The sequence below is a fragment of the Caretta caretta genome, chromosome 4 (assembly GCF_965140235.1).
Source record: "Caretta caretta isolate rCarCar2 chromosome 4, rCarCar1.hap1, whole genome shotgun sequence".
In the NCBI taxonomy this organism is placed as follows: domain Eukaryota; kingdom Metazoa; phylum Chordata; order Testudines; family Cheloniidae; genus Caretta; species Caretta caretta.
In genome coordinates, this window is record NC_134209.1 from 49750145 (window position 1) to 49762997 (window position 12853).

The 12853-nt window shown below is 42.3% G+C and overlaps 1 protein-coding gene across 1 annotated transcript; it reads right to left on the reverse strand.

Annotated features, from left to right (window-relative positions):
* Positions 1–2467: 2467 nt before the first annotated feature.
* On the reverse strand, positions 2468–8084 carry MAD2L1 (mitotic arrest deficient 2 like 1). Its single transcript, XM_048847154.2, has 5 exons — positions 7611–8084; positions 7153–7299; positions 6421–6541; positions 5307–5410; positions 2468–3439 (listed from the first exon to the last, which is right to left on the reverse strand). Exons 1-5 carry the CDS (start codon positions 7681–7683, stop codon positions 3267–3269), a joined length of 618 nt encoding a protein of 205 aa, XP_048703111.1. The 5' UTR covers positions 7684–8084; the 3' UTR covers positions 2468–3266.
* Positions 8085–12853: the final 4769 nt, after the last annotated feature.

Here is a 12853-nt window from a genome sequence, read left to right on the forward strand (position 1 = left end):
GAGGGGAGCTCAATGCATACAAAACCCACATTTTTAGCTGTGAACTAAGATTTTTCCAAAGGCTTATAATTTGGACAAATAGGAGCAGATTTTCATAGGAATAGCCAAAAAAAAAAAAAAACTTGAGCGGTCACACCTTGGTTAAAGTGAAAGTCAGCTATAAAGAATAAGGTCATTAAAGTTTCAACAAAATCATTTTAAGATTATATTTTTAACATGGTGTAAAAACAAAAACATTTTCCCCTAACTCCATTCTCAGAAACTGGACTGTTGTCAGAAACTTTCTAAAAAAGTTCAGCCCACTGTGAAATTTCATTTCAAACCACTGAAGCTTGAGAAAGTTATGAGCGACTAAAGCAGTGTTTCTCAAATGCAACCACCCGAGGCTTTTCGTGTGACCACCTCCTCCTGGGCTGTGATTGTGGGTGGGGGAGAAGTAGAGGGCCCTCTCCCAGGGTCACCAGTGGGATTTGGTCCTGCCCCCCCTCTGGAAACACAAACGCTGGAGGTGCAGGCAGCTGGTGAATGCCCCACTTTCCTGAGGGTGAGTGGGAAGTCTTCAGCCATGGGACTTTGGGCTCCATCTAGGAGATAGCTGGCTCTTATCCCAGGCTCACCACCCACACCATCATCCCCGGGCCCCACAGCTGCCCTCCCCATCCAGGTCTTAATTTGCCCCAGGGCTTTTCACAGCAGACGACTTACTAGCTAGCAATTTTTTTTTTTAAAGCAACCAAAAAAGCAAAGAAACAACAAAAAAATTTGTTGTGAGAACCCCTGGACTAAAGATAACATCTTATAAGAGTCAGGCAACTTTTATGGGCAGAGCTACCAGCTCTGCCTATAATGTATTTTGGCAATACATAGCTTATAAAAAAAAACCCCAAACTTACTTTTTCTGCAAACAGGTAAGTAAGAATGACTGCATAAGGTTTTTCCATTCTAAATTTTATCATTCACACTCACTTTTTAGACTGAAACCTCTTTAGCTAAAGTTTTGAGTTTTTTTTAAATGAAGAGTTAAATCTAAGTTTTTAACAGCAAGAGTTTTTTTCTTCAAAAGAGCCTTATTGCCAAAATGACTTGAAGGTATATCAGAATAAATCTGATAACTACCATCAGAAGAGGTATTTAGCCTTCCTCTTAAATTCTCATTTGATCAGATTATTGTCTTGAAATTAGCACTCTACTCCCCTACAGTATGTGTGATAATGAAGGGGGGAGGTAGCTCCCTTTGATAGACACCCAGCCAGCCAGTTAGCTGTAAAATCCCTGTTGGTAGCTGTTCTTGACTTGCTTTCCCTGTAAAAAGTTAAATGGTCCCGGTGGTAAAGAGAAAAAAAGGAGTGGGCACCTGACCAAAAGAGCCAATTGGAAGGCTAGAACTTTTAAAACTGGGAAAAACTTTCCCTTTGTCTGTTGTTCTCTGGGCTACAGGGACAGAGCAACAATGCTATAAGCAGAAATGCTGTGTAAGGTTTGAACCACGTATGAAGAAGAAATTATTTGGATAGGGAATGTTTAGGTAGATACAATCAGGTTTATTTCTTATTTTGGCTTGTGGATCTCCTCTGTGCTAACCCCTGATGGTTTTGTTTGCTTGTAACCTTTAAGCTGAACCCCCAAGAAAGCTAGTTTGGGTGCTTAATTTTTGAAATTGCTCTTTTAAAATCTAGCAAAAGCCTAAGTAAATGTAATTTTTTCCTTGTTGTTTTTAATAAAATTTACCTTAAGAACAGGATTGTATTTTTGGTGTCTTAAGAGGTTTGTGCTTGAGGGCACCCCAAAGGGAGGAATTTCCAAGTGCTTCTTCCTGGGTCAAAGGGTTGGGTTTTTTTGCATTTGGGTGGTGGCAGCATTTACCAAGCCAAAGTCAGAGAAAAGCTGTAACCCTGGGAGTTTAATACAAGCCTGGAATGGCAAGTATTAATTTTTAGAACATTTGCAGGCCCCCCACTCTCTGTACTTAAAGTGACAGAGTGGGGATTCGGTTTGAGTGTTCTTAAGATTGTAATATGCACAGATAAAGAAAGTTGGATCTGATCTTAAAATTCTGGAGGTGTGCATCTTAAAAGCTGTCCATGCAACTTTGTCATTTTCTAAGTCTGCTTAAAAGGGATACTGTTGAGTTGAAATAGAAGCAGTTTCAGGTACTATTTTTGCCTTTAAGGACCCTCACTCAATGTTCTTTTATATAAAGACCTACACAGAGCAGTGGATTTTATACACCAAGTACCACTAAATCATTTTTTTTTATCTTGTGCACAAATCCTGTAAGCCCATGCAGGAGTGAGACTTCATTCTAATCTTCAGAGTTAGAAAACTAACACCAGGTGAAACAAGTAACAGAAACTGCGATAGTGACGTTAAGCCTTCATGAGGGAATAGTGTTTGACTTGCACAAATTTAAGGACATTGTCTAAGACGCATGAAACGTGTAGTTCCCAGATACTACATAAATGTAAAGTTTTCATTAAAGATTTTAGAGCTTTATTCTATAAAACATGAATACAAAATAAGACAAATATTAACATGAAGACATTACCCACAGAGTAAAACAATAGAGATTTTGGGTTTAGGCTAGAGTACAATCAATCATTCATATCCAGACCTTTCATTACACAGTGGAGAGGACTGATTTTATAATTTCTGTCCCGGAGCAGAGAGGTAGGAGGAACAGATGAGACTTCAGTGAATTAATTCCAGAATCATCTTCATTAACACCACTGTCCACCTAAATTGCTATCAAGAACAACCCCTATTTGTCAGAACCATTTTTCTCAAGCAACAGTATATTTTTAGAAGTCTGTTAGTGTGCACCTCTTATTTATTATTATGAGATCATATTGAAGATTAGGTAACAGCTGCCATTCAAAAAGTATTCCAGGGCAATCATAAGTGCATTATCTCTAAGCAGCCTTTCTAAGCCAGGTTTTAGAGGGGTTAAGTGTTTGATATTGCTCTTGGTGCTCCAATCTAGAATGGATTTGGCATACTGTTCAGTATAAGAAGACACTGCCATATTCTTAAGTAAATCCTTTGTCTCTCATTAGAGGGATGACAATAGGTCAACAAGGCCTCAGCACAGCATACGGTGTAATGTGAACAAGAGAACTGCTTTGTTTTGCTATTATTTTGATCCAAAGTTGAGTAAAAGATACAGAAAAACACCCACACCACAAACACTGTTCAGGATGAAACTACAGTTCATAGCATCAGATTTACAAGAAGGCAGTTTCTGGACACACACCACATTATTCATTCCATCAAGGAAAGGAATCCTTTTTGTAGGCCACCATACTATTTACTTTGTGAATGGTGGTAGTGAAGGAACGAAGACGGACCTCTTCAGAGTTGGCAATAAACTGTGGTCCTGACTCTTCCCATTTTTCTGGCACTGCCAAATCTTTGTCTGTGTAAATGAGTAGGTCAAAGGCACCTGTAGGCAAAAGAGTTGTCAATAGTTATGTATACCTTTCAGATGGGTTATGCATTTTCAGAGATTCCAAACCACTGACCAAAAGCCCCCTGCAAAACCCAGCTCATATATATGCTACACATGGCTAAACATGGTGTATGTGAGGCTGTTGGATCATATTAAAGTAGTTCTGTATTAAAATCACAAATGAGTTTGATTCCCCATAGTTTAAATTCCAGGGTATTACTAATTAAGGAGGTCTCTTGGTTTTTGGTACTGTTTCTCTCCCTCTCTGTGTGAAACATGCAAGTTACTAATTGTGTTAGTACATTCTAAGACAGAGTCTGTTCTCAAAGCAATTCTTTGTAACAACCACACACAGAGAGAGACTCAAAGTAATACTCTGTAACAACAGAAACAGCACCCAGAGACTCCCCGCCCTTTTGTTGTATTCATCTTGCTTTGTTAACAATTGTGATTAAAATAGAGAGAGGATGTATGTGGATGGATGCTTGGTGTGGATAACAACTGAATGATCAGGGAGGTGCCAGCCTAAGAATCCAGTGTCCATCGGCTGAAGAAGGCGTCAAGTGGAAATAACCAGAGGACCCCCGAAGGGCAGACTGGAATCCACCCAACAGCCTCAAGAATGGGAGAACCAAAGAACAAGATAACATCTGGCAGCACGCAGCTCTCAGGAACGTGCCATCTGCTGATTGATTCAGCAACAGCATGATGAAGCAATTCCCATAGACTGGCATAGGAAGAAATTCCTATAAAAACGGACTCTAGAAAGTGAGAACTTTGGGGTCTGATTCTGCAAACCAACTTCCAGGTAGGGCTGGTAACTATGATAACAATCTTGCAGAACGTGTGTGTGTGTGTGTGCACGTGTGAATATGAAATTGAATTGAATATTATAGCTATAACTAACTACTTACTATGATTCTTTCTGTATTCACAATAAATGGGGCATTTTGCCTTTTCCCCTTTAATAAGATCCTGCTGGTTTTTATTTTATTGGTATAACAAGGCTAAGTTAAAAACAGTGAGCTTTTTATGTTTGAAACATACATATATTCAGACTAACAATTTTCAATCTTCTTCTTAGCCCCTAAAAAGATCACCGAAAAACACAACCTGTGATATCAAATCTGCAAGTCAGTGCTTACCTTTCAGTTTTTACTTCATTTATGCAGTTCAGTAGTTCTATTGTATAAACAAAACATCTTGTGCAAAAGTTACTTGTACGTTTGCAGTACCAGGGCCTAAATATCCATTTGAGCCATGACTGTATTTGAGCATAGCTGTGAACTAACTTTTATAGACTAGTAGTTTGCTATTAAGTTATTCTATAGTAATTTATTGGAGAACGTTTTTGCTATACATAGTAGGCAAACTTTTTTTGCCAAATATGTATGCCTAAACTCAGAGTTGAATTTTAAATTCAGTAGCAGGGTTCATCTCTTTTTTGAAGAGGGTCACTTCACCAGAAATAGCTTTACAAATACTTCAGTGAGAGGAAGAGAAAACATATGTTTAGAACTATTAGGACATTTAAATAAATGCTTTTCAATTGAAGTGAGATCCCAAACCAGGCATAGCATATAGTTCTAGATGTACAGTATTCACATTTAACTGTGCTTTCTTTGCAAAACCACACAACTCGCATATAGAATGTTATATAATTGCAGAATAGACATTAGGTCAGGTGTCATACTTAAATCCTTCATTTTGCATTAGATTGTCATTTAAATCTACATAAGCAGTATACAGCTTATAATTAGAAAGGTGGTAGTCTCATTTTGATAAAATTTCAGTTCAGGTTTAAGGTGTTTTCTTCTACACAAAGTGTTTCATTAGTCACACAAAAGTTTGGAATACTCACAGGATGTTTCCAACAAAGGCAGAAATGTTACTGTGGCAGTTATTTGTCTGATAACAGATCGAATTTCCTCCTGGATAGCTTTCTGAGATTTCTCTCTTGGTACGCTACAAGAGAGTAATACGTTGTCAATATAGGGGGGAAAAAATGAAGCTTTTGTTATAATGAGAAGTTTCTCCAAATCTAGCTCTCTCTCCATTGTTTAAAAGTGGGTTTCAGAGTAACAGCCGTGTTAGTCTGTATTCCCAAAAAGAAAAGGAGTACTTGTGGCACCTTAGAGACTAACCAATTTATTTGAGCATAAGCTTTCGTGAGCTACAGCTCACTGTAGCTCACGAAAGCTTATGCTCAAATAAATTGGTTAGTCTCTAAGGTGCCACAAGTACTCCTTTTCTTTTTGTTTAAAAGCGGTTATTATTCTTGCCATACAATAAAGGGACAGATTGTGCAATTGAGACTTGCATTTCTTGTGTGAGGGACAATTATTATATAGTACAATACAAAATGGATGGTCAAGGTTTGGAAAATATAACCAAAATGATAGTTTAAAATTTCAGTTCATTGTTCTTCCATGAAGCCTCTCAATGTTTAAGGATACCAGCCTCTGTCTCGATTTCCCTGTGATCTGGAGTTTATGGGGTATTACTGTTACCAAAGCAACTGCTTCTGAATATGAGAAATCAAGAAGCAGAACAGTGATGAAAAAACAAACACGTAAGTACCACCATGGAGGTCTATAATGGCTGCTGAAGTAGACTATATCTTTATGTAAGGAGTGAAGGAGAAAAAAAAAGGGAAAATTTTACCTTTTCTATGCAGCTCCTTTTAAAGTAAATGGGAGTTACATATTCATCTGAGATCAAAAAAGTTTTCCATTTGATTTACAGTGAAGCACACCAGTAGACTGAAAGCTACAAAATGCTGTCAAAGATGACCTGAGCTGGTGTGTTTTCCCACTACAGCTGAGTATTTTTTTTTTAAAAGATTGACCCAGATTATTCTTTTTGCAGCACAGTTTATAAATACAAAACAGAGGGCCTTTAATACTAGCACCTAATCAACTACTAGCAGTAGTCAACAGGAAGGGTTTATAACAGTGTAATTTTGACTACATTACCTCTCATCCTTTGCAGTCTTGTCACATTCAATGTCAAACTGCCACCTTTCAAGAACATCACTGCTTTCAATACTAGAGATTACCACCACCAGCCTCTGTACTAAACACTTGCATAACCAGTCTGAAAGAAGCAAGAGAAAAATAACTTCCCCAAGTCAGAAAATATAGATAATGTAGTAGAGTGAGCCTTCATTAACCCCATTTACTAGCTGCACTAGTAATCTTACGGTTTATGGAAAAGCAGTTAGAATGCTATGCAGTCTTCAGTTTGACTATATTAAGTTAGTGACAAGTTTCAAGGTGTACATTCTCTCCAATTCTAATAGCCAACTTCTCTGGATCATATTGGTTTTATATTTCTGGATTAGCTATGTAAATAGGCATGCTGAACAGACATGTTAAGACTAATGTAACCTCTTAGCAATTAATAAATTCACATTTGAGCTCTGAATGGTGAAGAGATCGAATACACGGCTCTGCCTCAGAAGACTGGTTAGAATGTATAGGTGTTTAGTAAAATAAGGCGCTCCCCAATATAAACAAATAGAATAGGTAAATATAAATAAAACAGATAGTCTGTCTTGTCTCATAAGTGAAACATCAGTTCATATGCAAGCCACGCTCTAAAACCCATCATGATTCTAAAGAATTATGCCAGGTGAGGAAAACACGGGAGTTCAAAGCTCATAACATCGGGTGAACTCCCACCTAGGTGCATTTGACCTGCTGTACCTTTTAGCTGTTCTACCACGTTGTTCAGGTAGTTTTTAAGTTCAGGATCTGTAGTGACGAGCAGAGTGAGCCCGTATTTCTGGACGCGCGTGAAGGTCTCCGAGGGATAGATGCCACGCTGATATAAAATGCTGTTGATGCCGTAAGCTGAAAGGCAGGTAGAGTCGGCCCAGTCACTGGGCTCTCCCAGACGCCACCCGCACGTGCAGCCCCACGCTCGGCGGCCCCTTCCCTCCGCCGCGTTACCGGGATGGGAAGGGAACAAAACGCCGCACCACGAGTAGCTGGGCAGAGACGCAGCTCCCGGGACTCCCCGAGCGGTGTCCGGGTCACCGCGTTGCCTCGGGCTCCGGGCTCCCTCCCGGGGGCAGCGCGCACCGCGGTGTGCTGCAGGGACCCCCCCGCCCGCGCCCGGGCTCCTCACCCCCGCCCCGGAGCCGCGGCCCCCGCTCACTCACAGAAGAACTCGGCGACGATCTCGGCGCTGCCCCGCAGGGTGATGCCCTGCTCCCGGCTCAGCTGCTTGGCCATGGCGCGGCAGCGGCGGCGGCGCGGACAGACGACGTCCGCCCAGTCCCAGTCCCAGTCCCCGGCCCCGCCGCCGGCCCGTTCAAATCAGGCGCCGCCCCCTGCGCCGCGGCCACAAAAGCGCCTCATAGGCTCTCGCCCACCCTAGGTCCTGTAGGCGTCCCGCTGACGCATGCGCGTTGCCCGCTGACACTAACAGTTCCAGCACGCGCCGCCTCTCCCGGAACCTCCACCCTTGCGCAGGCGCAGTAACTTTTTCTGCCTCGGCGGGCCAGCCGAAGTTGTCAGTATTGCCTGGTGGGGATTGGGGAGCTGCACGTTCTATCTATTGCGGGGGCGGCTCCTCTGAACGCGCAGACCGGAGGGGGGACGCTGCAGCGCGTGCCCCCTCCGCGCCGACAGCGTCGCGTCGAGCTACGGAGGGCGGCGGGGAGGCTTGAAATGGCAAACGCGCTGGGACGCTGCGCTGGCTGGGAGCCGCCGCGCGCGCGCGCGCACGCGCACGGGGAGAAGGGCTGCGAGTGACTGCAAAGAGGGGGTGGCCATCCCATGTTTCTAAAAAAAGCAAACGTTAGGTGCAAGCAAGGCGGGAAGGGGGGCTGCCGCGTCAGCTGCGGGGAGGGGGGTCGGACACTGGGGCGTCTTTATCCTCCCTCACACGTGGTTGAAGAGTTTTAATACTCTGGAAGGGGGAGAGTCGTTCGGTTAACATTATACATCCCTGTTTTCATTATAGCCAGAATACATCCACGTCATCTCCTTTTTTGTCTGCAAGACTCTGAATTTGTTTCTATACATGAGAAGTAAAAGCACAGCAGTTCAAAGGACAGGAAAACTGAGGAACATGTTTTCAATCCTGTTGAAATACATTCCCGTGCCCCGCATGGGAAAAATAGGTTTTGAAAAAGATGACCTGAATAAATATGATTGTAAGATCCAGAATCAGCATCTACTGGCACAGTTAGAGAACCTCTGGGAAATGTTCATACTTACTTTCATTATAGATGTTTCAGAGTAACAGCCGTGTTAGTCTGTATTCGCAAAAAGAAAAGGAGTACTTGTGGCACCTTAGAGACTAACCAATTTATTTGAGCATGAGCTTTCATGAGCTACAGCTCACCTCATCAGATGTATACCGTGGAAACTGCAGCAGACTTTATATATACACAGAGAATATGAAACAATACCTCCTCCCACCCCACTGTCCTGCTGGTAATAGCTTATCTAAAGTGATCATCAGGTGGGCCATTTCCAGCACAAATCCAGGTTTTCTCACCCTCCACCCCCCCACACAAATTCACTCTCCTGCTGGTGCTAGCCCATCCAAAGTGACAACTCTTTACATAATCAAGTCGGGCTATTTCCTGCATAGATCCAGGTTTTCTCACATCCCCCCCACCCCCATACACACACAAACTCACTCTCCTGCTGGAAATAGCTCATCTAAACTGACCACTCTCCAAGTTTAAATCCAAGTTAAACCAGAACATCTGGGGGGGGGGGTAGGAAAAAACAAGAGGAAGCAGGCTACCTTGCATAATGACTTAGCCACTCCCAGTCTCTATTTAAGCCTAAATTAATAGTATCCAATTTGCAAATGAATTCCAATTCAGCAGTTTCTCGCTGGAGTCTGGATTTGAAGTTTTTTTGTTTTAAGATAGCGACCTTCATGTCTGTGATTGCGTGACCAGAGAGATTGAAGTGTTCTCCGACTGGTTTATGAATGTTATAATTCTTGACATCTGATTTGTGTCCATTTATTCTTTTACGTAGAGACTGTCCAGTTTGACCAATGTACATGGCAGAGGGGCATTGCTGGCACATGATGGCATATATCACATTGGTGGATGTGCAGGTGAACGAGCCTCTGATAGTGTGGCTGATGTTATTAGGCCCTGTGATGGTGTCCCCTGAATAGATATGTGGGCACAATTGGCAACGGGCTTTGTTGCAAGGATAAGTTCCTGGGTTAGTGGTTCTGTTGTTTGGTATGTGGTTGTTGGTGAGTATTTGCTTCAGGTTGCGGGGCTGTCTGTAGGCAAGGACTGGCCTGTCTCCCAAGTCTTGTGAGAGTGTTGGGTCATCCTTTAGGATAGGTTGTAGATCCTTAATAATGCGTTGGAGGGGTTTTAGTTGGGGGCTGAAGGTGACGGCTAGTGGCGTTCTGTTATTTTCTTTGTTAGGCCTGTCCTGTAGTAGGTAACTTCTGGGAACTCTTCTGGCTCTATCAATCTGTTTCTTTACTTCCGCAGGTGGGTATTGTAGTTGTAAGAAAGCTTGACAGAGATCTTGTAGGTGTTTGTCTCTGTCTGAGGGGTTGGAGCAAATGCGGTTGTATCGCAGAGCTTGGCTGTAGACGATGGATCGTGTGGTGTGGTCAGGGTGAAAGCTGGAGGCATGCAGGTAGGAATAGCGGTCAGTAGGTTTCCGGTATAGGGTGGTGTTTATGTGGCCATTGTTTATTAGCACTGTAGTGTCCAGGAAGTGGATCTCTTGTGTGGACTGGACCAGGCTGAGGTTGGTGGTGGGATGGAAATTGTTGAAATCATGGTGGAATTCCTCAAGGGCTTCTTTTCCATGGGTCCAGGTTTCATATTCTCTGTGTATATATAAAGTCTGCTGCAGTTTCCACGGTATGCATCCGATGAAGTGAGCTGTAGCTCACGAAAGCTCATGCTCAAATAAATTGGTTAGTCTCTAAGGTGCCACAAGTACTCCTTTTCTTTTTTCATTAGAGACTCACAGAAGTCCAACAGATATCTCTCCCACTATGCATGTCATCAGAAGCGCCAGTGAAGGGAGTTTGCACTGTGCTGCTCAGCCCTACCTCTCTCAAATCACTTATTAAGAGACTGCCACCTAGTCTTATCTGAATAATTTGCTTTAAAGTGAAGCCCAAGTGAGACTTGCTAGGTTTTAAGAAAGATTTGTGTCTGTGTGTTTGTTTTAGAGCATACAAAGGAATGTTTACATTCTTAATCTATATTCAGTTTACAAAATTTCAGTGTAAAAAGGGCTTTTAAACTTTTATATCAGTCCAATAATACGGAGGGGAGAAGAAATTAAAGGGCTTTTAAACTTTTTAAACTGAAAATAATTTTTCAGTTTAATCATGCTTTTCAAAATATGGATAACAAAGCTGTTAATAATTCACTAACTTTTCAGTGTTACATATACGTGCTCTCCAGTATACCATACTTCTATCATAGTATGTCTCAGATATTGAATCACTTGCTGCTTGAGACCCAGGGGGCTTTTCTAGCTTCCTGCTGAGACCTCTGGGAGTCCTACTAGGAGTGGTTCTGAATATATGGATGTCTAAAAGGAAGGTGAATGAGTACCAATGCTGGAGCTTTTGCTGGGTCACTTGGATCAGAAGGAGCCCACTGTGACACTGCACGCCATATTCCTCACAGTGATATGATATAATTATGATGCGTTTTGTACAAGACAGGCCATGTGAGGTGTCACTGGAAAGGTTATGATTTGCTGAATATGATTATCTTATTTGTGTGCTGTTAGGATGTAGATATTCAGGCCTGTCTGTAAAGGCCTATACTCTAGGAATTTAGGTATATTCTTATCACTTGGCTAGTTAGAGGTATAAAAGAAAGAATCAAAATCACTGTCTGCCAGTGTAAGGTCCTTCTCTTACTGTGACAGTCTGAGGCCCTGTTCTTAGGCTAAGATCTTTGGCTAAGCAACAGAGGCAGCCATAAACTGGGAAGCGACCGGTCACATCCTCACATTCCAAACTAGTCACATTGAAAGAGGGTGCTTTTGGGCTGTTAGGAAGACACTCCTGTCCTGATAATGCCTATCACCTCCAGAGAAAGGGAAGCGCCTAGAAGATGTAAAAAGAAACTTAGTTTGATAGCATTGTGTCTGGCAAGAACTCACTTATCAATAGCTGGGATGTGAAATCCTCATTTCTTTGTTGTTCTATCACTGTAGTCCCCATTTCCCTATTGTTTGTCTGTATAATCTCTGTCTGGTTCTGTGATTGTTTCTGTCTGCTGTATAATTAATTTTTCTGGGTGTAAACTAATTAAGGTGGTGGGGTATAATTGGTTAAATAATCATGTTACAATATGTTAGGATTGGTTAGTTAAATTTCAGGAAAATGATTGGTTAAGGTATAGCTAGGCTGAACTCAAGTTTTACAGGAAGTGAGTGTGTGTGTGTGTGTGTGTGTGTGTGTGTGCGGGAAATGGGAACAGGGAATGGGGGTGGGGAAATTGGAATCATGTTTTGCTAAAGGGGGAAATGGGAACAGGGAATGGGGGTGGGGAAATTGGAATCATGTTTGGCTAAGGGCAGGAATGAGAACAGGGACACAGGTGTAAGGCTCTGTGGTGTCAGAGCTGGGAAGGGAGACACTAAGGAAGGAAACTGGAATCATGCTTGCTGGAAGTTCACCCCAATAAACATTGAATTGTTTGCACCTTTGGACTTCGGGTATTGTTGCTCTCTGTTCATGCGAAAAGGACCAGGGAAGTAAGTGGGTGAAGGAATAGGCCCCCTAACATATGCATATATCATTTTTGTATCTGAAGTTATGAATATTGACTAGGGAATCTGTATTTCAAATGGCCTTACTCTGGAAAACACCCACAGTCGGCCTTTTAGGTACAACAATGAAGAAGCCAGACAGGGCTGATGGCCCAACAGCAAAGACAATGGACTGTGGAATAGCTTAACCTTCCTGTGGGTGTTTTGGCCAGCCTGTAAGCAATGGCTGCTATACACTGCAAGGGCATGTGACCAGCCCACATGTTTCTGGATTGGACTCCATCTTGGGGTGTCAGTATTTTTCCACAAACTGGTCTGGGAACCAAGTTTTGAAACAAAGGGTTCCCACCATATTGCTAAAGCTATATAAGGCAGGGAATGACATCATCTGTTGTTCTTCACTTCCCCACACAAGAAGACTCCTGAAAATACCTGAGAAACCAAGACTGAACTGCGGGAAGTGTTGAACCCAGGTTAAAAGAATTTCTAGCCTGTGTGTGATGGATGTGAGGATTCCAAGCTGGAAAGCCAGTGCAGCTTGTCCCTTAAGAATCTTTAGCCTGTTTGTATAATCAACCAGGGTGAGAATTTGCTAATTCATATCTTGTCTTTTTAGTATCTTAGGTGTAGTTTGCGTTTTTGTTTATTTGCTAGGTAATCT

Excerpts from the sequence above, each read along its gene's own strand:
- MAD2L1 (XM_048847154.2), bottom strand. The coding sequence starts at position 7,683 with ATGGCCAAGCAGCTGAGCCGGGAGCAGGGCATCACCCTGCGGGGCAGC. Across the intron at positions 7,300-7,610 it reads GATCGTCGCCGAGTTCTTCT|CTTACGGCATCAACAGCATT; the intron begins GTGAGTGAGCGG and ends CCTGCCTTTCAG. Across the intron at positions 5,411-6,420 it reads AAGACTGCAAAGGATGAGAG|CGTACCAAGAGAGAAATCTC; the intron begins GTAATGTAGTCA and ends ACTCTCTTGTAG.